The sequence below is a fragment of the Diaphorina citri genome, unplaced genomic scaffold (assembly GCF_000475195.1).
Source record: "Diaphorina citri unplaced genomic scaffold, Diaci psyllid genome assembly version 1.1 scaffold249, whole genome shotgun sequence".
Taxonomy (NCBI): Eukaryota; Metazoa; Arthropoda; class Insecta; order Hemiptera; family Psyllidae; genus Diaphorina; species Diaphorina citri.
Genome location: NW_007377686.1, coordinates 171,663 through 197,878, shown reverse-complemented (window position 1 = coordinate 197,878; position 26,216 = coordinate 171,663). Strand labels below are relative to the sequence as shown.

General features: G+C 36.4%; 1 protein-coding gene across 2 annotated transcripts; it reads left to right on the top strand.

Moving 5' to 3' along the window:
* Positions 1–21,558: 21,558 nt before the first annotated feature.
* Positions 21,559–24,798, top strand: LOC103506600 (aldose 1-epimerase-like). 2 transcript variants are annotated; one of them, XM_026821625.1, is made up of 3 exons: positions 21,559–22,316; positions 23,829–24,336; positions 24,459–24,798. In XM_026821625.1, the coding sequence occupies exons 1-3, from the start codon at positions 21,701–21,703 to the stop codon at positions 24,712–24,714; spliced, it is 1,380 nt and encodes a 459-aa protein (XP_026677426.1). In that variant the 5' UTR covers positions 21,559–21,700; the 3' UTR covers positions 24,715–24,798. The 2 variants fall into 2 exon arrangements, with proteins under 2 accessions (XP_026677426.1, XP_008469220.2); XM_008470998.2 differs by having other exon boundaries at positions 23,829–24,383; positions 24,506–24,798.
* Positions 24,799–26,216: the final 1,418 nt, after the last annotated feature.

Sequence of the window (26,216 nt, the reverse complement as noted above, 5' to 3'; positions counted from 1 at the left end):
AGCTTCCCTTCCTTCTCTGTCTTACCCTTCTATTACCCTCTTTCTACCTCTCTCTTCCGCTTCTCTTTAACTCTTGTCTCATTATCTTTTCTCCCTCTTTCTTCCTTCTCTTTTCTATCTTCTTTGTTGTTTATTAATCTCTTCCCTGGCTCCGAAGTCATTTTCCCTTCAAACATACCTCCAGGGGCATCTTTGTTTTTCCTGTTGCTATAAATTCGAACTAGGTACATATCCATGTTTGTACAACTTTTCCTTTTTTCCCTTTCTTGTAAACTCGTACGTTTGAAGGTTTGACTGTTTGTATGTGAACAGTTTCTACCGAGTGTGCAGTTGTTTTCAGAGTTAGCTATTTAATCTATCTCTTTCTGAAAGAAAGGAGATCCTTGTTACATTTTCTGTGTCTCTGAAAGCAACTTTATAACTTTGCACTTCACGTTTCGCAGTGACAGCAACTATTATTATGGTTATGCAAGGTTTTTCTCCTGTAATATTAAGTCATAACTTTTGTGAAATGCAAAGCACTTCTTTGCTGTAATTCTCCCTCTCTCTCTTATTACCCTACATTTCTTGTTTTTCTCTACTTTTCCTTATATCTCTTACTTTCTTTCCCTTCCTTCTCTGTCTTACCCTTCTATTACCCTCTTTCTACCTCTCTCTTCCGCTTCTCTTTAACTCTTGTCTCATTATCTTTTCTTCTTCTTTCCCTCCCGCTTTCTTCCTTCTCTTTTCTATCTTCTTTGTTGTTTATTAATCTCTTCCCTGGCTCCGAAGTCATTTTCCCTTCAAATATACCTCCAGGGGCATCTTTGTTTTTCCTGTTGCTATAAATTCGAACTAGGTATATCCATGTTTGTACAACTTTTCCTTTTTTTTTTCTTTCTTGTAAACTCGTAGGTTTGAAGGTTTGACTGTTTGTATGTGAACAGTTTCTACCGAGTGTGCAGTTATTTCCAGAGTTAGCTATTTAATCTATCTCTAGCTGAAAGAAAGGAGATCCTTGTTACATTTTCTGTGTCTCTGAAAGCAACTTTATAACTTTGCACTTCATGTTTCGCAGTGACAGCAACTATTATAATGGTTATGCAAGGTTTTTCTCCTGTAATATTAAGTCATAACTTTTGTGAAATGCAAAGCACTTCTTTGCTGCCTTTGCTTCATGAAACTTCCTGGCAGTCAGTGTGACGAGAAGGAAATACATCTAGAACAGACTCTACATTCTGACCTCAAATAAATAACATACTCCGTCAGCTGAAATTAAAGCTGAGTAAACTCTCTTTTAGTAAGTGTTTTCTAAATGATAGTAATTAGTGCTTGCAGAAGTAAAACCACTTTTAGTACCCCTTTTCCCGTCGTAGCCATAATTTTCTACCTGAGTTATGAATATATAAACTTTGACAAACTTCCTGGCGTTTTTACAACCCATAAAAAGAAAGGAATGGGAGAAAACCCAGGAACTTCTTGGAATAAAACTCTCTTTTAGTAAGTGTTTTCTAAATGATAGTAATTAGTGCTTGCAGAAGTAAAACCACTTTTAGTACCCCTTTTCCCGTCGTAACCATAATTTTCTACCTGAGTTATGAATATATAAACTTTGACAAACTTCCTAGCGTTTTTACAACCCATAAAAAGAAAGGAATGGGAGAAAACCCAGGAACTTCTTGGAATGAGAGAAGGAATTGTCACTTTAACTTTTCTCTTAACTTACTTTTCAAAAGTCTTTCGCTCTGTTTTGTGCTGGCAGTTGAAATCTCACAAGAGTTGTGGAAATGATGGGATTATCTTCTTGGATTTCTTTCTTCAGAAACAAAGAGATGTAAGTAGAAGTGTTGGAAAATTGTACGAAAAGAGATGGGGTGACTGAAAAGAAACACTCACGGAGGATTGTTGATTAATAAATCTCTCACACTGACTTATTGGTGGAGATACAACCACACTCTCCATTTCACATAATCATTAAAATCCTCATATGTACATACTCGTATAACATGTTTGTCAATTATGATATTGACAATAAGTACCTACTTAGTTGTTTGAGCCTTTGACTTGTCAGAGTGTGACTTGTCTTTATTCTAATCTAAGATAATCCATTGTATTAATATCGTCTCAGCCAGTTCATGTTAGTTGTTACTTAGCAAATGAGAACAAAAATTCCGAGTATTCGAGAGTTACAGACTTTTTTCCCCGCCCCAATCACTGGAATTTTTTTCCCAAAACTTGGATAGCTATATTGAATCGATGTTATAAGCAGCATTATGATGCAAATAAAACTATAGCTGAAAACTCTCCTCCATATGAGATCAAATATTCAAAATAAATTCAAGTTTCCTTACACACTATTCAAAATTTCAAATACAGACACACCAAGTCTGCTGTTCCTCCAGAACACAAAGATCTTTCTGGGGAACACAGAGCCAGGAAATAAAGCATGTCAACAAACAATGCCAAGGAGAAAATTTTGCATTTCCTTTGCCTAGGACCAACGTATCAATTTTCCGAAGAGATTCTCACGCCGAATTACCAGGGTATGTTGGACAAATCATGCCGGGATAAAATGTATGGAAATCGTCAGAGGAAGCCAAGACCGTCCTACCGAAAACGGCACACGAATAAGCGCTCCTACGTGATGAACCCGAAACCTGACGAAACTCAGAACATGATGGAAAAGATTTTGAGCTGTTTATGTATTGGACCGATTTAGAACAAGATGCTTCAGTGTCGCAATAGGTATGCTTCACCTCAGAATGAATATGATTCAGAACGTAGAAAAGATCAGATTTTTAATTCAAAATACAAAATTTCTAATAAAGGGATCAAAAGAAAAGAAAAGATTAATGCCTACATAATGTACCTATACCTTTCTATGACTGAATCAATATTCCCTTCTCACCAACAAAAAAGACAATTTCACAGAAACAACAAGGACTATAAACAGGCAGGTAGGAACATAGGAATTTTAAGATGTTCAGAGTGTAGAATCTGAACCACTGGGTTGTCTTGCCAGTGGCACAGTTTTTTGTCCAAACTTGCCGTCAAAATCAGAGTAATAATTCCCAACCTTTGTTTCACGAGGGGAGCAACAGAAAGGGAACAAGCTCATTTCATACGAGCACGTAAAGTCATCATGTAAACCCCCGCGATTTTCTCGTACCAGCCATGTTTAGCAATGGGAATAATGCAAGAAGCTTTTCCTTTAATTCCCCGCAAGCCACACGGGTAAGAACATCTCAAGACATCAATGAATATGGAAGAACGTGACCTCGCTTGAGACACAGCATTACTCGAGAAAATTAAGAGGGAATTAAGGGCTCTGGTTAGATAATGCAAACACTATCAAGTCTTGTCGAGAAGATGACAAGATGTTGGAAGCATAGTTACTGGATAACCCGAACTCTGTGGTGACAGGATGGGTAGGATCGTTCACAGGCGGGATCATTCGGTCCCATTCGCATCCAGGTTGCTCCCTTGAGGAGTCCAGAAGTAGGGACCATAATTTAGCTAAAACTAGATAAGCTCAATTTTCCTTTCGGAAACAAATGATTTCCTCTTCTCAAAATGACGTAGTTGACATATTCCCTATACCCTTGATATTCGACAGTTGGGAATGCGCCATCTTGGATTTTCAATGGTTTAGTACAGGCGCTACCACGCCACCTAGCGGTTAAACGAATTCCCGTATTGCCCTTTAAAAGAGGGGAAATAAGCTTCAGAAGTAAATAGAAGAGGAGGAAATCGTCTCTGTTTCCGAAAGTAAAATACGACTATAGTATTTTCCAGTGTAATAGTCCTAAACTAAAATGGACGCGGCACACAAGGGATCAGGAAGAGACCGCCTTATTGTTAGTAAAATTCTTCTTATTGTAGGAAGCAGGTTCGGGGCCCGTTTAGGCTATGAAAGGCCCTGGTTGGTGGTTCAATCTAGAGCTGCGTACATTTTGCATTTCACTATTGAAAGCTTCAAATGTTTCGAACCTCTCATGTAGAAAGGTAGATTGAATGTAGACTTTACTAGATTCTGATAACGATTTGTATTTTATTATTATAAAAGTATATACCTCGGTATATTTCCGTCTGAAGTGATGCTTCGGTGGTTCCGGTATAAATTAAAACTAGCATTTTACACAATCTTTTATCATGGAAAAATATTTCAAATAATCGAACTTGATAGGCCGGAAACTCCGGAAAGCAATTCGGTGGTCATCAGGGTGTTTTTGCAGTATCATTCTATTTGTGAGGACATCACTCACGTCTCCTTGATGACCTCGGTATATTTCCGTCTGAAGTGATGCTTCGGTGGTTCCGGTATAAATTAAAACTAGCATTTTACACAATCTTTTATCATGGAAATATATTTCAAATAATCGAACTTGATAGGCCGGAAACTCCGGAAAGCAATTCGGTGGTCATCACGGTGTTTTTGAAGTATCATTGTATTTGTGAGGACATCACTCACGTCTCCTTGATAAAGTTAGCCAAGAGAGAGAGAGAGAGAGAGAGAGAGAGAGAGAGAGAGAGAGAGAGAGAAGGAATAAATCTTAGGGACAAAATAAATATAAGATTATAATAGGAGAGGGATGGACGGAGGAAGGGAAAGAGAGAGAGAGAGAGAGATAACGCCAGTATTTTGAGGCAAATTGGAATATGAAATTACAAAATCCAGAGATAAAAATCTATACCTATCTCAAAATGAGACACACAAATCCACCTAGATATCTATAATAGGTCTGTAGGACAGCTGAATCTACCTATTTATTAAATTAATTCGCATCTGTTCTTTATCCAGGACACTGAATGAAAATATTGAGATTTTCCTTTTCCAGTCACGATGATTTGAAACAGAACATTTCAATCCACAATAACTTTACATTACGAGGCGTCTCTATTTATTTAATAAAATAATGAAATTCCGGTTTTTTGGGGAATCTAATTTTCATATCCAAATAAAAAAAGTTTCCATTCCCCGGAAAAATGATAAATGTTTTTGGCATAATACAGACACTGCATAAATCATTATGGTCTGTGTTTCCCCAAATAGGGCCCCCAATAGTAGCACTGTTCACGTGGACAAAATTTGGGGTGGTTTTGATTGCACAACGAATTCTCCGCTTTGAAAGCTTTCTCTATCTTGTACATATAACCAGTATGTACGTACGTACTCGTATGTACAGGTAACGGGTAAACAATAAGAGCGAATACTTGGCACCCTGCATGAGAACACAGTAGAACCCTCCTCACTCCCCCTCTAGTGACACTTTTAGCTTTTGTTTACGCTGCTTTGATATGTGCGTAACTGTCTAATATTGACAGCTATCTATTCTCACTTACATTTCACGCCTTTTCATTTCGAAGGCTTTTATCCGCAAAATCCAGAAGGATAAAGCTTTGTGCACGCACTTTATGTCAATGACGCGAAATCCTAATATTTCATGATACGAAAACAAGATAACGCTTCAGCTCCAAGTTCGCTGTAATTGTAGTGTTATTTTTTCCCATTTTATTTTTATAATCATTATGAACAAAGCACGCCTTTTTTGTTGCTTACAAGAACTTTTATTTGCTTCAACTCATCTTTAGAATACTGGAAGAACAGCTTAGCTAGTCTAGTCTCACTCCAACCCAATTAAGTACAACTATGAACCTTTAGAAAACCAGAAAGTGACTTTCCATCATACTCGAGAAAGTAAAATTGTATACAAAAAAGTTAGTCTCAAGAGGATAACTTTTATGCTATGTAATACTAATGTGATGAGCACATTGCATAACTAAAATAATTACCAGGCATTCATACAAAATTTTATGCTGTCGTAGAAGAAATTCCGGAGCGCTATGATCGATCGACTTCAGTCGACTGTAGACACACTTATACAACTGGTCATTTTCAACCAAAAATATTGTGGGACCTAGATATAAAATTTCATCACACGTCACTATAATATACGTACCTACCTATGTATGATGGCATCACAAGTTAGTGATACCTATAATATGATCAGTTGATAAGTGATCCTCAATAAAATGCATCTCCTTATCATTTAACACAATTTTCTATACTAAGGTATAAACCAACACTTGAACAAGTTCAAGAGCTTGTTCTTTATTATAACAAGAGCAAAAAGAACATACAAAAAGGCACTTCGTCTAAACTCTAAACCGTCTCAGAGGTGTTAACTTTTCACAAGCATACTCCTGTATTTCATTAATAACTTTATACATTTTTTTCCAATAAAAAATATAGATTATGTAGTCGTAACGCTTTTACTGGATTTCCAATAAAGTATAAAACGTAAGTGACACCTCCATATTCGGAGATGTTCCATACGAGATTGTAGTCGATCCATTCCTATGGAACAAAATACAAGAAACCATCAATACATGAAACTGAAGAACTTGAACAACGATAAATATAATGAGCAACTCAGTAACATTTTAACCATGTTGTTAGTAAATAAGACCCATAAGGATATAATCCATTTAGAATATTTGTAATTTGTAAATAAGGCACCTTATCCAATTTAGAAGTTCTAATTTAGAAGTTCTAATTTAGAACTTTCTGCGTACGTTATACTACCTACTAGGATAGATATAGTAAATAAAGCATTAGCTCAACAAGTAAATCTCAGAATTCCTAAAATATAAACTGATGTCTTTTATTTTTTCCTACGTGAAAGTGCTGATGATGCACAATGACTACTTTATTAAATTTCTACTCATTTATAGGTATAATAAAATTAGATATGATACTCTAGCTCTAGAGTCTAGTTGGATTAGAAAAACTACTACTTAATTTATACTATTTTGTGATCTTACACAACCCTAGTGATAGGTATCTAATATTGAAATAGAAAAGTTTAAGAGCTCTTCTCTAAAACCAGTGGAGTGTGATAGTCTGTTAAGGCACCACTATGTCGATCAACAATCTAGAAGTCGTAGAAGAAAAAGAAAAATTCCGTTGGTCCTCATTTTTCCTCCTCTATGACTTTGAAACATCATCCAAGTAAGCGCAACTGATCTATTTGTCCAACATCCGAACGGTGTATGGCTGTCTCTTCAACCATCACTTGGCTCCTACTGCAGGCATCTCAGTCAATAATAATGGCTCATCAATATTAGAGTCACGTCAACCTTATGATCTTCCAAACCTATTAAAAACTTCGCTCTCTCGTTACTCTTCTTCCTCGTTTTTCTTTTTTTCCTTCAACTTTCCTCGTTTCGTATTTATTTTCTGTCTCTTTCGCTCCATCTCTCCCTCCTTCTCTCTTTCTTTCTTCTTCCTCTATTTTCCCTCCATCTCTCCCTCTTTGTTTCTATCTCTTTCTCCTCCTCCTCTCTTTCCCCCTACCCCCAACAACAAACCTAGTAGGTATATTCCAAATGAAAGTTCGTGAATCAAATGCATTGACGTTTTAATATTGGACGACGAGTGACAATACAAGAGTGTTGGGTTTGTTTTTTTAGTTTAAATTTAACGGTGAAATTGTCCGTTCTCAAACAAATGCCCAAAAAGTGAGGGGTTTCCAGTGTGAATTTGATCTAACTGCCTAGCCTTTCAACTAGTCCTTTTTCTCCCTTTTGTAATCAAATGATTTTAAAAAATCAAGATGGATCAAAGTTTCAAGAGGCTCTCAGCTTCACCAAAGCTACATAATTCATTATTTAGAATAGCTATCCGGACGCTAATAATCCATACAAGCGACCACAGTTGAGTTTGAAATTAGAAAACCATACGAATAATTTCAACTTAATCATGGGCGCATACCTTCAAGCTTGCTCAACAGTATGTTAAGGAAATGAATGAGAAGTTCCATTCAGATATGAGGTATGAAAGAAGCTGGATGGAAATGTAAGGAAAAGATTCAACACACAAACAAAAGATAAATAGAAGAAAATAAGAAAGAAGCTGGATGGAAATGTAAGGAAAAGATTCAACACACAAACAAAAGATAAATAGAAGAAAATAAGGAGAGAGAGAGAGAGAGAAAGAGAGAGAGAGAGAGAGAGAGAGAGAGAGAGAGAGAGAGGGAGAGAGAGAGAGGGAGAAACCAAGGATACCTGAGAGGTTTCAGTATATTGAAAGATGAAAATAGATAATAATAATGATAATACCTATACATGTATAGGGTAGTTCAAGATGCCAAAGCTACTCAAGTACATAGGTACCTCTGTCTCGAAGCAAAATTTCTGAATATTAATATAAACTCTTCACTTAGGTTACCCTGTATGTAGGAAACACTATTGGAGTAAGTACTGGAGAATGTGAAACAAGTTGGAGGAAGAGTATAAAGAGAGGGAGACTAAGGAGAAGGAGAAAAGAGGATGGAAACCTAGAAGACGAAGGAAGAGTAAGAAGAGGAGAAGGAGTATAAAGAGATAGAAAGGGAGAAGGAAACGAAGAAGAAAAGGTAGAGAAGGAGGAGGAAACGAAGAAGAAGAAGAGGGAGAAAAGAAGGAGACCCAGAAGACAAAGAAAGAGTGAGAGGATCCAATTTAGAAGTTCTAATTTAGAACTTTCTGCGTACGTTATACTACCTACTAGGATAGATATAGTAAATAAAGCATTAGCTCAACAAGTAAATCTCAGAATTCCTAAAATATAAACTGATGTCTTTTATTTTTTCCTACGTGAAAGTGCTGATGATGCACAATGACTACTTTATTAAATTTCTACTCATTTATAGGTATAATAAAATTAGATATGATACTCTAGCTCTAGAGTCTAGTTGGATTAGAAAAACTACTACTTAATTTATACTATTTTGTGATCTTACACAACCCTAGTGATAGGTATCTAATATTGAAATAGAAAAGTTTAAGAGCTCTTCTCTAAAACCAGTGGAGTGTGATAGTCTGTTAAGGCACCACTATGTCGATCAACATCCACTGGAAACCCATATGAAACCTGAGGACTAATTTTTTTTGCTGCCATACACAATCAGTACCTGTCAGGTCTATCCGATGATGAATGGCCGGCCTTACTGCGAGCAAATATTTTTAAATATCTCAAATGATATTGCCAAAATTCTATGTATACCTCGGCTGAAATTGAACCTACACCATTCTGGTTCACCAGCCGAACGTATTTTGGCCACTTCATCACCGAAACAGGTTCTAGTGTCGGTGATTGACGTGAGAAAGGGGTACGTCTCCCTACGTCTTACCAACCCTACGGGGTATGTCCTACCTACCCTACGTTTCTGACGAGCACATGTTTCATTAGAAACAGATAGGAGAGAGCTTTCATCTCAAGGAGAAAGAAAGTTTTAAGTGCTTTTCGTTCTTATGAAAGTTCAGAAAACAAGGAAAGCTATTTATTTATACGGAGTTTTGGAGGAAAAAAATCTGTTCTGTATTTTAGCAGGATAGTCATTTCCTGAGACCTAGAGGTGCGCTGAGGGGAGGTTTATACCAAAAATGAGAGGAAAGTATAGGAAGGAGAGAGAGAGAGAAAATTGACAGAAACCCGATAACTTATTTACCTAGATTTTTTTTCTACAGCATTCTTTCGTTGTTTTTACATTTTCTCTCATGTTTGTCGACAATTTTGACCAGCTATCACCGAAAGGATTTTAACAGGGAAACTGCTTGTCTTTTCAAATGTCGAGCTTGGATCAATTTTTTTCCATATTCGAAAACCTGCTCTAATCTCCACTACTCTCGTAGTACCTATTTTCTGTTATGTAGCGAAACTCATATTATGTGGCTAGGAGGGTACGAAAGAGCTTTTTTAAACAATAGAAAAAAAAGGACTTGGTCGAATACAGGTCAAACTTGAGCCCGGCGGGATAAAACTCTTCCCCTTCTTATCCTAAAATTTAAACAATCAATCGTCTGCAGTAGATCCACTTTTTTAAAGCTATTTTCCTCTCCCATTACTCCTAACCAGAGAAGATGCAATCAATCAGTAACAGGCGGAAAAGCGAAAAAAAAAGAAGGGGAAAAAATCCTGAAACCAAATTGAAAAAGATACCTTCTTTTTTTTAAGGGAAAAAGAGCATTTCTCAATGTGCAAGAAACAGGAAGAAAATAGCTGAAAAGGCTAGTTTCTCTTTTTTAGCATTCTTACTTTCTATTTCCACGCAGGGGAAGTAAAATCAATCAGAGCCATTCATCTCTACCGGCGAAGAAAAACCCTTAAAAAACCAAGAAAATCTTTTCAGCCAGTCTCCTTTGATTTCCTTTTCTATTTCATGCGAAAAGCTTCTGAAGAACTTTTTTTTTCTCCTCGAACGCCCTTCAATGTTTTTCCCTGTTTTATATTTCCAAACATTCCAACAGGTGGATGATAATATTTTCTGGATAGAGGAGATCAATGAACTGGAAGCCACAGTGACTTAGAGACTTAGAACAGGGGGCTCAAGGACACAGGATACATGTTTTACAGACGAAGTTTTGCATATTGCATACCCTGTCTTGGAAACGGGGAGGTTTTCAAAGAAAACGATGGATGAGCAAGGAAAAGGAAATAGAGAGGGTATTATAAGCAGAAGTGTGAACGAAGGAGGAGCGAGAGAGATAGAGAGAGAGAGAGAGAGAGAGAGAGAGAGAGAGAGAGAGAGAGAGAGAGAGAGAGAGAGAGAGAGAGAGAGAGAGAAGAAAAATACCTCAGGCCTATGATAGCATTAATCTTACCCTCTCACATAAATTCTGGGAAGTTAATATCATTATTCATTGGAGTACAATTACAAACAAACGAGAGATCCGAACTTTTACCTCTAAACTCAGGCTAGGAGTTAGGAGCTGGGAGCCCTAGTGAGGAAAAGTAAATAAAACAAGAGAAACAAGAAGTGTAGGTAAATGTATAGGAGAACCAAGGAGAAAGGAGAGAAAAAGAGAATGGATAGAAGCGAAATAGATCATTTGCGCTTACTTGGAAACAAGAATATGAACGAAGAAGGAAAGTTTGTCTCATATAAATGACCGTCCTCCGATCGATAAATAAAGTACTTTTAATTATGGTACTAATTGATTTGGTATTGACAGATAAAAAATATGCAATAAAGCAATGCAATAAAGCAATATTGGTAGGAAATGCTTGTGTAGGAAAAGAAAGAAATTAATCGAAAAGCAATAAGACTAAAGGAAAATTCCATTGAAACAACATTCTTTTCTCTTTCTTCTACGACTTCTAGATACCGAGATAAATCGATTTAAAAAATACCGGTAAATCGTGAATTTTGACGTCACGGCATACACTCCCGTAGGTGATGACGTCATAATTAATGACTCCCGTTTCGTTTGTGTTGTGCGTATTAAGCGTTTCTGCGCATTTTGACGTGAAATCTGACGTCACAACTCTTTGAACTTTTTTATTAGAACGGCAATTAAAAATTGAATTTTCGACCTTTCAAAGTTACTTTTTCGGAGTTTTGACCTCAGATTCGGATTTTTCACAACTGTTTACGAAGGAATCGACCTTTTATTGATAATTATCAAATTGGGAAAATATTATAATATTTTCTCAATTGCACCTCCTCCATTGAGAGCAGAAGAAAAGGAGATGGGCAAAAGAATTAGAGTTAGGGAGGACAAGAATCAACATGAGAGAGGACAGAAGAAATAAAATAGGAAGAGAGCTCTGAACAGTGGGTATGTATGTAGGTATCGGTAGCGGTCTACCTTGCAAACTATCTAGGATTCTAGACCACAGAGCAAAAGGTGTTGGAAGAGGATAATTCAGGTATACCGTACACGGCCGTATTGTTGAACCCTACTTTCGAAAACGTACTTAACCGTAGTCCCATTTAGTCCCTTAGGTTTCCTTTTAAGTCTCATTCGAGCAGGATAAACAGGGTATATTCTCTAGCAGCCCGAGGGGCTTTTGCTAACTGCGCAATAAAACCAGCCCTGACATTAACAAAACTTCTAACCTCATCTCTAACCCTCAGCCTTCCTGCATATTTCCGGAGTTTCACGTGTTATATGAAACCATTAGCACATTCTACATTCTTCAAGCTTTCAGAAAAAGCCACATCAGCACTTTTTTTTTGCCTCTCTTTTATATAGGGTACTTGATTGACCTCACAGCGGGTTACTCTAGCTTGTAAAACTTTTGATTTATGTTTTGAGACATGTAGGGCCCACGTTTAGTGAATGGGATCGGGAAAAATGTTCAAGTTCCTGTTCCCGGATATCCACGTTCCTGTCCACCAGCTTTCAGCTAAAATTCATACACAAGACGCCCAATCTGAGGCTTAGGTGTAGGGGCTATAGACAGCCCTAAAGGACGGGTTAAGCTTTGAACAGTGGGTATGTATGTAGGTATCGGTAGCGGTCTACCTTGCAAACTATCTAGGATTCTAGACCACAGAGCAAAAGGTGTTGGAAGGATAATAATTCAGGTATACCGTACACGGTCGTATTGTTGAACCCTACTTCCGAAGACGGACTTAACCGTAGTCCCATTTAGGTCCCTCAGGTTTCCTTTTAAGTCTCATTCGAGCAGGATAAACAGGGTATATTCTCTAGCAAGACAAAGTTCCCGAGGGGCAATAAAACCGGCCCTGACATTAACAAAACTTCTAACCTCATCTCTAACCCTCAGCCTTCCTGCATATTTCCGGAGTTTCACGTGTTATATGAAACCATTAGCACATTCTACATTCTTCAAGCTTTCAGAAAAAGCCACATCAGCACTTTTTTTTTGCCTCTCTTTTATATAGGGTACTTGATTGACCTCACAGCGGGTTACTCTAGCTTGTAAAACCTTTTGATTTATGTTTTGAGACATGTAGGGGCCACGTTTAGTGAATGGGATCGGGAAAAATGTTCAAGTTCCTGTTCCCCGGATATCCACGTTCCTGTCCACCAGCTTTCAGCTAAAATCCATACACAAGACGCCCAATCTGAGGCTTAGGTGTAGGGGTATAGCCCCTAAAGGATGGGTTAAGGATGGGTTAAGCTTCTACGAATCTCATCCTGTCCACCAGACAGACCTGCCTCTTCAGATCGAAACGTGAATGACCGACTTCCAATTGGATGGCTTCAGGAAGACAGTATGTATTTTCTCCGATTTTTTGCCAACCTCTGTTCTTTGTCTCCACCCCTACACCCAGAGGAAAAATAAGAAAATTTGTGGAAATTTTCTTTAGTCGGAGGAAAAATCGAAAACGACTGCCTCTGAGTTATTATTTCCCCTTTGTTTTTACGGAAAGATTCTACTCTTGAGTAAAAAAAAAAAAAAAAAAAAAAAAAACTTGAAAAAAAAAAAAAAAAAAAAAAAAAAATAAAAAAAACAGGTAGGGAGGTTTTTTCCAATGAAAATTCATGACGAAAAATCTTGACTCTCGCGACAGATCTGAAAACAGCGGGCCTATTCCACGAACGATCTACGTCCTCAATGTTTACCCCTCACGTGCAGAGAGAGAGAGAGAGACCTATTCCACCGAACGACTCTGCAGTCCTCAATGTTTTACCCCCACGTGCAGAGAGAGAGAGAGAGAGAGAGAGAGAGAGAGAGAGAAAGAGAGAAAGAGAGAAAGAGAGAAAGGAGAAAGAGAGAAAGGAGAAAGAAAGAGAGAAAGAGAGGGAGAGATGGAGATAGAATGTGCGAAGAAATTTTTTAATGGATATATTTACAGAGTTTTTATTCTGCATAGTTTCCTAGGTGCAGCTATTTACAAACCACACTTCTATTCATCTCTTACAGGTACTCCACTAATAAAACATAACAATAGGGTCCGTCCACCTTTCCTCTTCCCCTTTCAGGGAACGTCATAAAATATGGAAAAACTAATAATAAAATTCTAATATTTAAAAAAAAATCTCCATTGAATGGGAAAAAAAAAAAAAAAATGAAACTTACTATTGATTCACAATGAATACAACTTGTATGAATATATAGTATGGCAGCGGTATGCTATGTGAGAACAAGGGATTGTACAGGGTGAACCCATAAAACATTGAATTTTTTTTTGTTATAAAGTGTGAAACATTGAATTTTCGTGGCGCGCGAAAGTCAAAAGTTCGAAGCAAACAAAGCTCGAGATAGGTAGATGGATACATTTTTGTATAATTTTTGAAGCAAAAGGTAATAAGAATATGAATATTTGTCTATTAAAGCTCATTATCCGAAGATGATTTTTTTTTATTTAGATATAAAATAAAAAAAAAAAAAATCATTTTTTTTTTTATACTTCAGGATAGCAAGTACCTACTAAATTGGAATATTATTGTATTCAAAATTTTGTTTTTTGAAAAGTCTTTTATGTGCACACACCCCGTCAGTTAAAAATAAAAGGAATTTCATCTACATAAATAATAACTACATAGAAATAGAAGATATAAGTAGATAGAGGGAGGAGGAGGAGGAGGAGGAGGAGGAGGAGGAGCAGGAGGAGGAGGAGAAGAGAGAGAGCTCTTTTAGCCCTCGATCCATGTATTTGCCTCTGAGGAATCCTTGAGGTGAAATTGGTGAAAGGTGAAAAAATGCCTTTGGCATTAATCATTTTAGTTGCTCTACAGCATAAGCTTCGACCTTGGGCTTTCATGGATCCTCCACCATATGGGAAAAGTCCCAAGGTATTTTCCATTTAGCCTAACATATAACTTGGAAAAGAAATAAAATGTGGTTAACACAAATTGGAACTGAAGCTAAACAATTAGCAAAGGTTGAGTGCGAAGGGCATCCACTCGTGAAAATTTTGTAGTCACAAAACCAAATGTCAGTCAGCCCAAAAGCGATCACCCTAGGGCTGATTGAAGGATGACGAAAAACGCCCAACCCCGTCTAAACACGGGAAAGAGCGAAGAAAAAGAAGAACACAAGTTGGAACTGAAGGAGTGAAAAGGAGAAAATAGGAATGCAGAATTATTCATAAAAATAATATGAACATTCTTTGTAAAGCCTCGACATTAGACGCATGTGGCCTGTGTCGTAGCATGCCCATCCCGCAGTATGCCTCTCATCAGATGGGCGAGAAGAGACACATTACTTCCCATTTAGCTGCTGGGTCAACACGAGAATACCAGAAAGTAACCCGTTGAAATATTTGCAATCGAAAAACGAGTACAAATTTTTGTCGATGGTGGGATTCGAACCCGGGACCTTCTGCATGGCAAGCAAGCGGACTGGACCAACCGTGCCCCATCACTACATGGACCTACATCACTTGTAGTTTTTAGTTTTTCTAAACTAAACAAATCAAAGTTCCCCCTACTTTTCACACCGGCAGTTGTACACAGGTCCGAAGTTCAAAACACAACAATGGAAAACAATTCCAACAGCAAATATTCCCGAAACAAGATTATAACTTTTCCAATATTTAAAATCAGCGCCAAAACTTTGGAGCGAAACTTTTTTTTGGCCCCAGTAAACATATTGTACGTAAATACATAGGTAAACGTTAGGGCTCTAAGGGATTTCCTAGGAATTGAGTATGAGAGAGGAGGGTAGGCAGTATAATTATGTATATTATGTACGTACGTACACAAAGAGAAGTACCTATCTAAGTACATAACGAGAAATGAAGAAGAAAACACTCAAGAGCTAGCAAAGATTTGAAAAATAATAAAGAAGAAAGACTCGAGACCTAGGTGATAAACATTCTTTGTAAAGCCTCGAGGTTTCGAAATGTCTATGCATAATACACATACCTCTATTATTTATTCTTGAGGCTAAGGTGAACTCTGGTTTCTCCCTCGGCTTTTCGCTCAGTGAAATTAAATATTGAAAAGTACATGGCAGAGATTGCCTCAGGCAATTAATACCACGGTGTTGTTCATATTGTAAGTATGTATACAAAATAAAGCGGTGGAAAATGGAACTGTTGAAATAATGGATCTTGTAAGGGATAAATAGCACTGTGTGTACTTGTTTCTGTTCCGTAAATTTGAACAAAATATTGAAGGAGCACAGGACACCTCTTAATAAGAGACATAGTAATACCCGTGAAAATAATTATGTATTACACAACTACATAGATAGTTTCAAGTTTCAAATTGTTTCCTTTTAAAGATACTGCAGGTAAATAAAAAGTAAAGTAAAATCCAGAGTACGTATTATTGGAATTAAAATTGGATTTAAACCCTAATCTTCCCCACTACCAGCCAACTATAACGACCACAACCAACCGGTCACGTTCTATAGGATGGTATATTTCCTCCTTTATTGTTATGGCTTTAATTACTACAAAGTTTTTCTTGTGGGGAAAAAAATTGAGGGTGGGTGCTGTTTTTTTTTAATATTGCTAAACAAAAAGTGGAAAGAACGTCTTTTTTTTTAACCCTTGGCAACAAGGTTTGGAGTTTCGACAAAGGTTAGGAACAAGGAAACAACAAGAATATGAACGAAGAAGGAAAGTTTGTCTCATATAAATGACCGTCCTCCGATCGATGAATAAAGTACTTTTAATTATGGTACTAATTGATTTGGTGTTAACATCAGATAAAAAATATGCAATAAAGCAATATTGGTAGGAAATGCTTATGTAGGAAAAGAAAGAAATTAATCGAAAAGTGGTCTCGTTGTAGTAGCGGGTTAAGATAACGAAACTTAATTAAAAAAGATTTTAGAGTGTAAAAAAAGCTAATATAAAAAGAAAACTAAACTAAAGAGAAGGAAAATAATTTTGCCGAGTTTTCTTTCAACGCAATATGAGGAAAATGATGAAGGTGAAGAATAGGGAGTACGAGGAAATACCTTGAAAGAGATGAAAGAATTGGAAAAGGAATTCGCAGAAATGACTACTCATAATGAACTTGGTTCGTAGGAGGAGGAGGAGGAGGAGGAGGAGGAGGAGGAGGAGGAGAATACAGTTGATGTTGATGAATGAATACAAAATAGTACGGTAAACATAGAAATTGACTCATTATCTGTAGGTACACCTACCATAACTGACCTATACAAGTAAGTATACACACTGAAGGTACCTAGTACAAATACTACATCTACATACCACGTTCAAACAACTTTTCCCGTAAACTTTGAGGCAAAAGCTCGGACGAGAATACTAATTCATCCCATTTGTTTGACCATATTCTCCAAAAACGTATAACTTCTCTAGAAATACAATCGCAGCAGTTTATCTGAATATTTAAACATCAACTTTTACATTGCTTACCGTGGATCTGGACACAAGTATAAATTATACCAATGATTCCCAAACTGGGGGCCGTGAAGGACTTCGCAACCCCCGGGAAGATCACATAAAATACAGTAAAGGGGCCGCATCAAAGCGTTCAAAATTAAAAAAAAGGCCACGTAGAAAAAAGTTTGGGAACGGCTGAATTATAGAGTAGGTAAAGTACCTAGGTAATTAGAAAGACTTGGCTAATGTTAATAATAATACCTATGCGTATTTTATGTACGGCAAAGAAACTAATAAGGAAGCACTTACCAGAGACAGCCAGGTGTTGGTAATTAGAAGCTGGTTCTTCTCATCCTAGATGGGAAAAAAATCAAACAAAACAAAGAAAACAAAACAACATCCATGAGCGCATGCGCATAGCACAACATTTCTAAATCCTTTGCAAATCAACCAGTTCAAACTATCGCACCAATCGAGATTTTAGTGGATGTGTTTGGAGCACCGAATATGGAGTGATAAATACTCCAGATGGAAACACATTTAGGTATCATTAACACAAAAGGTTAAATAGGTTACTAGGTCATTATTATTACTAACTGGTTTAAAACAAAGAAAACAAAACAACATCCATGAGCGCATGCGCATAGCACAACATTTCTAAATCCTTTGCAAATCAACCAGTTCAAACTATGGCACCAATCGAGATTTTAGTGGATGTGCTACGAAGATGTGAACATCAAAAAATACTTCAACTTTTCAAAGCTCACATTTCCCGACGTATGAAAAATTCAACATGGCAGCCGCGCGTCTTGGCAAATTTTTTGACATAACTTTTCCCTTTTTTTCTCGAGTATTTTTCAACATGATAAAAAGTTGCAGAAACGGAGGAAATCAGATTTTGAATGTGGAATTTCAGCGTTAGAAGTTTGTGTAAAAATTAAACTTTATATGTACCTTACCTACATACTTAGAGTAAACATTTTTAATTATATTTTATGAAATCTAGACAAAGAATGTAGTCTGATGTTTACTAGTATTACTCCTCCTGACAACAGATGTTATCTTGAAATCTTTGTAGTAGCTACATGTCTTTTACATACATAGGTAGATACATAATAATTATTGTTATCACATCTCTTTCGTGTTATTGTTCTGCTGATGAGAATCTGTTTAAGACGAATCAAAATTGTCATTTAGCTTTGAGTTTACAAAGCTTATTTAATATTTCTTCTTCTTCTATTTTGATTATTTCCGTTTTGGGTTTGAAAAAGGTTCAAGATCTGTACGTGCGATAGTTTGAACTTGGTTGTCAAAATGACCAAAACATTGAAATACATTTTGCAGTAACAAAGCTTTAACTCGACATAATCCTTATAGGTCTAGCCTGCTTCTCTCGAGTATTTTTCAACATGATAAAAAGTTGCAGAAACGGAGGAAATCAGATTTTGAATGTGGAATTTCAGCGTTAGAAGTTTGTATAAAAATTAAACTTTAAACGTACCTTACCTACATACTTAGAGTAAACATTTTTAATTATATTTTATGAAATCTAGACAAAGAATGTATAGTCTGATGTTTACTAGTGTTACTCCTCCTGACAACAGATGTTGTCTTGAAATCTTTGTAAGTAGCTATACATGTCTTTTACATATATAGGTAGGTACATAATAATTATTGTTATCACATCTCTCTCGTATTATTGTTCTGCTGATGAGAATCTGTTTAAATGACGAATCAAAATTGTCATTAAGCTTATTTAATATTTCTTCTTCTTCTATTCTGATTATTTCCGTTTTGGGTTTGAAAGGAGATCTGTACGTGCGATAGTTTGAACTTGGTTGTCAAAATGACCAAAACATTGAAGTACATTTTGCAGTAACAAAGCTTTAACTCGACATAATCCTCATAGGTCTAGCCTGCATGTTAATCCCAAGTTTCGGAAAAACAAACAAGTTTCACATAGGTATGACTGTATGACTATTCAGATAGTCAAGTTCTAAAAAGAGGCACCCTTTCCATTCAAGTTTATTTTTCCGAAAAAATAACGAGATAAAAAAAGACAAACAAAATCGAGCATTTGTGAAAATAACGATCACACCAATTAAAAAGAAAGTGACTGTTGAGAACAAAAACAACCAAATTACAACAAGGAAAAGAGCACACCAAACATGAATAAAGTAAAGAATACTGCAAAAAGGAACAACATCAAAATTAGCGCAGATATAATTGCACACAAAAGAGCGTTGTTGAATACTGATGCGCGGTGAAATATTTTAGCGCAAAAATCAAAATGAGCATGAAAAACAAATTAGCGCACCAAAAAATATTTGCCTTTGAAAAAATAATAAGACATTGACATTTGTACTGTTGAACTGCATTTGTTACGCACTGCAATATTAGAATCATTGAATAAACAATGGAAAATAGAGTGTAAAAAAGAAAATAATAAAATAAATAAATAAAAATAATAACGAAAATAAAATGGAAGGAAGAAAACAACAGGAAATTGACCATTTTATTTCAATATGCACAAGACTTTTTTCGATCCAAAAAAATTGGTAAGTGAAAATGGTCGTATACCCAACTTTTCCATTAATCCCAAGGTGCATTTTGTACCTAACCTATTATTATCCTGATTCTCACAAGTTAAAAATAAAATAAATAAATAAATTTAATCCCTAGTCCTGACCCAATTTGTCAACATCGGATCATCTCGGTCTTGAGTATTAGGTATCGGGAGTACAATCTAAATCATAGCAGACAAAACGACCTTGGAGATTTTCTCAGTAAATATACCTAAATACTCCGTTTAATATAAAGTAACCAGAAGACCTGTCCCTTACACAAATAATTAAAATTATAGTGGTAGGTATTAAAATGAAATAAAATGTACATTTATATACGTATATTCTTGAATCTATTCATTAAACAGGAGAGGGGAAAGCAAGAAGTTGTGCTGTTATGTGCTTTCAAGCAATTATCCCACTAATTATTTGTTTTTAAATAGTTTTTTTTCTCGTAAATTAAAAAAAGGAGACAAAATCCCCGGGGGTCTTTAAAAAAATATTTTCCCCGGGATATTTTTAATTTAATTTGTTTCCCAACATAATTTCATTTCAAAAGATTAACTGTGAGTACATCAGTACCTGCATTTCTTATTAGACTTATTAGTTACTAGGATGTACCACTGGGTCATTCTGATCTGATTCAGCCATAAGAAAGATTGCATCTAATACTAAGAAAGATGCTTATTTGAGTGTTCTTTTACCCTAACTTTTACAATATCTCTAACCGTTTTGTCGCTGTAGCTGAAAACCGTCTAGCACTTGTCATGAATGTGCATAAGCATTGTTGGAAAGAGTAATTTCTTCTTCTTTGGAAGGAATAGATCAGTTGTCTAGCAGGGTTTGAAATTTATATACTACTACCGTAGCCACCTACCTACTCAATGTGTAGTGCCCCTTTTTTTTTTTTTTTTTTTTTTTTTTTTTTTTTTAATAAAATATTTATCATATTTCTTAAAGAGAAAATAAAACTTCCCTGCTTTCGAAAACTCCCCCGCATTCTGGATATTTCTTCCAATATCGACAATGTCAGGTAGTAAATTTTCATTTTATTGTTTAAAAAATAATGATATTTTTTTCTCTCCCGTCTTTCCTCTCTTCCTTCCTCTGACTTTCTCCCTCCCTCTATTGATTTGAAAATAGCTGCTTGTGTATATTTAAAAAATATATACACGCAAATTTGGACGTCACCTATTTTGTGTTTTTCTAGAGCAAAATGTTATTTATTTTTAAATATTTGTTTATTTTTCTCTTTTTTTTATAGTAGGTATAATTTTTGTTCGTCGGAAAAAGAAACAGTGTCGTAGCTATGCCAGGGGAGAGAAAAGAAGAGGAGGAGGACGAGAGAGGAAGGAAAGAGAGAGAAAGGAGTAGGAGGGGAGACGAAGGAAAGAGAGAGAAATGAGTAGGAGGAGGGACGAATGAAAGAGAAAGGAGTAGGAGGAGAGACGAAGGAAAGAGAGAAAGGAGTAGGAGGAGAGACGAAGGAGAAAGAAAGGAGAAGGAGGAGGGACGAGGTAAACGTTTTGTTTCAATTTAATTTCTGAGCCTTTTTTTTTCTTTAGAAAACGGAAAAAAGGTCCCAAGTACAGGCTCGTGTAGTTTTATGCTACATTCTGAAGAGGATTTAAACAGAACGAGAAGAGAAAATGTCCCAATTAGAAAATATGTGAAAGCGCTTTTTTTCCCTTCTTTTTGAATGCTAACGGATCCTTTTCAAGAGTAAAAGTGCCTGCAAGGTACTAATTAGGTCACCTACTTTCTTTCCTGCTTACTAGAAAACTTGGCGGGATATTTTAACATATTATGTTATTTTTCAATTTGAAAAAAGGCCTTACCTACTCTAAAATTCATTAATTTTTTGAATAGGTAGGTATGTACATAGATTTTTTTTTTTTTCCAAAGTACATACACAAGTAGGTAAGTGGTCTAGAGCAAAATAGGTACGTGAACTTTTTGAGGTGAGTGAAGAAAATTATGAATTTTATGATACATGGCCAATAAAAAAACCCTCCAATGAAACAATAACAATCATCCAATTTTTCTCTCGTTGCAATTAGGAATATTAAATTTGAAAATTATTTGCCTGGAAAACACCAAGTTTAATAAATCACCAAGATGTTGGATCCATTGAAAGAAGTTTTTGAGGAAGGTCTCCTTGAAGGAGGAGAGGAAGAGGAAATTGAAGAAGTGGAGGAGAAGATACCAACCAAAAGATTTGGATACTCAAAAGCACTGCCCATATATCAAGATGAATTTGACGTCTTGAACCTTTACAGTTCAAAAGAACCTATTAAGAAATACAAGTTTTCAAATAAAAGTGGTCTTCTCATCGAAGTCATGAACTTTGGAGCAACAATATTGACTGTGAGGATGCCAGACAAGTTTGGAAACACAGCTGATGTACTACTGGGATTTGCTACAGTACAAGAGTATTACGAACAGAACTGCAAGTTCGGAGCAATGATAGGGAGAACTTCAAATATTATTGAAGACGCAAACTTTCAACATGGAAATGAACTTCACTTTCTAAGGAAAAATTCGGATGCTCATCATAGAGATGGTGGCGTTATGTCTTTTGACAAAGTAATATGGAAATCTTATGTAGAAAAAGCAACAAATACTTTAATAATGACATATCTCAGTGAAAATCAGGAAGAAGGTTATCCAGGGAACTTGCTAACAAGAATTTCCATGAAACTTTCGGATGAAAACGAGTTTATCATTACAATAAATGCTGTTTTGGATGAAAAAGGAGCGAGCAAATTTTTTGACATTCTCGCGACAACCATTCATGTGGCTCTTGACAACCTCCCACACACGCCACCACAACCTGCTCATAATTTTAAAATTCGAGAACAGATGGAAATACAGTACGTATACCTATCTTTATTTTGTTTCCACGCTCTAGCTCTAAATTCCTCTTTTTTCATTTGTCAGCGCGAATTCAGTTTGAAAAAAGTACGTTAAAGAATAAAAGAAGCGTGTATGTGTCATATCCTCACATATTTATGTCTATCTTCTCATTTATTTCACCTGACAGTCGGTATTATACACAGACGCGTATATCTTGCTCATCATAATGAGAGTTTTCGGCGTGCAAAACGCTTCCAATTTAACATGACAAATGTACAGGGTACATCGAAAAGAAGACTGTTGAACTTCACCATGCTTGGTAAAGTTGGTAATGAATACCACTGTACCATAGTCAATACTCCGTAGCGTCAGCCTAGTTAGCTTAGTTGGTAGCGCGTCTGCCTTGTAAGCGCTAGGCCGCGGGTTCGATTCCCGCCCGGGGTGGATTTTATCCTGAGTTCTCGGAACGGCTGGCTTTTTCCTATCCTGTCTTCCTTCTCTCTTCGATTTCGGGACGATAAGACCATAGCAGTTACAGTTCCCTCTGTCAAACCTCTTTCCTGTCTTCCTTCTCTCTTCGATTTCGGGACGATAAGACCATAGCAGTTACAGTTCCCTCTGTCAAACCTCTTTAAAAAAAAAAAACTCCGTAGCCGTAGTGATTAGTGAAGCAAATTTCTATCTAGTTCTTCTACATGTCACTCCTTCATAGACTTAACTCCCGTTGAGTGGTTCCATTTCTCACCGCAATTAGATTTTCTCCTTTTTTCCGGAAAATTTAGATCATCGTCTAATGCACAAAGGTTTGATCCAAGAAGAAAACATAATACTACGAAGATGTGAACATCAAAAAATACTTCAACTTTTCAAAGCTCACATTTCCCGACGTATGAAAAATTCAACATGGCAGCCGCGCGTTTTGGCAAATTTTTTGACATAACTTTTCCCTTTTTTTCTATTCTTTGTAAAGCCTCGAGGTTTCGAAATGTCTATGCATAATACACATACCTCTATTATTTATTCTTGAGGCTAAGGTGAACTCTGATTTCTCCCTCGGCTTTTCGCTCAGTGAAATTAAATATTGAGAAGTACATGGCAGAGATTGCCTCAGGCAATAAAAATACCACGGTGTTGGTCATATTGTAAGTATGTATACAAAATAAAGCGGTGGAAAATGGAACTGTTGAAATAATGGATCTGCTTGTAAGGGATTAATAGCACCGTGTGTACTTGTTTCGGTTCCGTAAATTTGAACAAAATATTGAAGGAGCACAGGACACCTCTAGGAGGATGGTTTCCCAAAAAAACATTGAAAGGTACAGGGTACGTCATTCAATATTGAAATTTTCATCTCAAGGCGGTCGCTTTTAATCGGAAAGGAAGTCCAAAAATGCTGTTTGTGATGAATCTACACCGGTTGATATTGCCCCGAGATTATTTTTCAATCTAGCAGGCCATGGTGCTGGTGAAGAAAAAATAAAAGATCACAAGATGCAGATCAATGCTGACATGTACATCATGCAGGATAGTCGAGGCATTCCCACAGGAAGGCTCAAGCATGTCAACCAAACCTATTTTGACTTGAGAACGCCTAGACCCTTTCACTTCGCTTTAGATCGAATTAGAGGCGGTGGCTATAAACATACATTCTGTCTGAACAAATCACACAGATATGACGCTCAGGGTGTCGTATTTGCTGGTAGATTGGAAGAACCTGAATCTGGAAGATATGTAGAGATTTGGACCGATGCACCAGGTCTGTACTTTTACACAGCAAATAATTTCCCTAAGCCTGAGTGCCCGGAGGAAGAAGTTCAAGCAGAAGAACCAATAATGTCAACGATATCACAACCAAAGCCAATGTCCAAGAGTGAATCTCGTATAGGAGGCCTGTTTGGGAAGCATGACAAGCAATACTTCAGACATGGAGCAGTAGCATTATCACCACAAGGATATCCAAATAGTGTCAATATGCCAACTTTTCCCTCCTCCATCATGCAACCTCATAAAGCATTTCAAGGAAGCATGACAAGCAATACTTCAGACATGGAGCAGTAGCATTATCACCACAAGGATATCCAAATAGTGTCAATATGCCAACTTTTCCATCCTCCATCATTCAACCTCATAAAGCATTTCAGAGAAAAATCATTTACCAATTTGGAGTTTCCAGCAAAATCATGGCTCACCCTAAAGCTATCAAATCTAAAGAAAATGTGGAAAGATCCAGAAAATCTTTGGACCACTCTCAAATAGTAGAAGAAGAAAAAGAATAAATCGAGGGAAAACTCAAATAATCTAATCCTGCATCATGAGAAAATATTTGTAAAAATTGTCACGTATTCAATAGTAAAAACTAATTATTGCCTAAGAATGTGGAAAGATCCAGAAAATCTTTGGACCACTCTCAAATAGTAGAAGAAGAAAAAGAATAAATCGAGGGAAAACTCAAATAATCTACTCCTGCATCATGAGAAAATATTTGTAAAAATTGTTACGTATTCAATAGTAAAAACTAATTATTGCCTAAATAAGACTTGTCTTTCTTAACCATTATTATGTATTTAAGCTAGTCGTAAAGTACGGTAATATATTAGTAAAGTAATCTAATAAAGACACCAACAAAGTACTTCATCCGTACACTTGGTATACGAGTATTGCAGTGTAAACAAGATTCCATAAAATACTAATAAATCTGTTACTCCTATTTGAATTTCCTACAGTACACAAAGCTGGGTATGATTTATATCGACAGACGCTCAGGCCAGTTCTCACGATAGGACAAAGTACAGGGGGTACACCAGAACATCAAGGGTGCATTCGGCAGAAGCGAACCTGGGAAAGGTTTGGTAAGTGTTATTAAAGTCGTTGGACACACAATTCTAAACAGTTTAATAAAGCCATGAGGAATATACATAAATGTGACTTGATTTATATTCTGGAAACTCATGTATAGGTACCTTGGTCTGGCTAAATAAAGACTTGTCTTTCTTAACCATTATTATGTATTTAAGCTAGTCGTAAAGTACGGTAATATATTAGTAAAGTAATCTAATAAAGACACCTACAAAGTACTTCATCCGTACACTTGGTATACGAGTATTGCAGTGTAAACAAAATTTCATAAAATACTAATAAATCTGTTGCTCCTATTTGAATTTCCTACAGTACACAAAGCTGGGTATGATTTATATCGACAGACGCTCAGGCCAGTTCTCACGATAGGACAAAGTACAGGGGGTACACCAGAACATCAAGGGTGCATTCGGCAGAAGCGAACCTGGGAAAGGTTTGGTAAGTGTTATTAAAGTCGTTGGACACACAATTCTAAACAGTTTAATAAAGCCATGAGGAATATACGTAAATGTGACTTGATTTATGTTCTGGAAACTCATGTATAGGTACATTGGTCTGGCTAAATAACGAAGGTAATTATTATTAAATATGTTTATTATTACGTATGTTTATATTAGACATCCTAGGTGGAAGAGAAAGAGAGAGGTTAGGAGGGAGAGGAGAGGGAAAGCAGAGAAGGAAGGGAGAGAGCGAGAGAGGGAGAGAGAGAGGAAGGAAGGAGAGAGTGAGAGGGAGAAGGGAAGAGAAGATTAGGATACATTTCTGGTAGGTGGTGGAAGTAGATGATCAAAAGGAAGTGAGGAATATACCTACCTATGAGAAAAAAAAAAATATAAAAATGCGCAAACAGTAAAGTAAATAAATAGGTATATAAAAGTCTAAAAAAAAAAAAAAAAAAAAAAAAAAAAAAAAAAAAAGGAGG

Bases quoted from the DNA above. Each gene is read 5' to 3' on its own strand.
- LOC103506600 (XM_026821625.1), top strand. From the start codon at position 21,701: ATGTTGGATCCATTGAAAGAAGTTTTTGAGGAAGGTCTCCTTGAAGGA. The intron at 22,317-23,828 runs ATGCTGTTTTGG...GGAAGTCCAAAA, and splicing joins CGAGTTTATCATTACAATAA to ATGCTGTTTGTGATGAATCT. The intron at 24,337-24,458 runs GAAGCATGACAA...AAGCATTTCAAG, and splicing joins CGTATAGGAGGCCTGTTTGG to GAAGCATGACAAGCAATACT.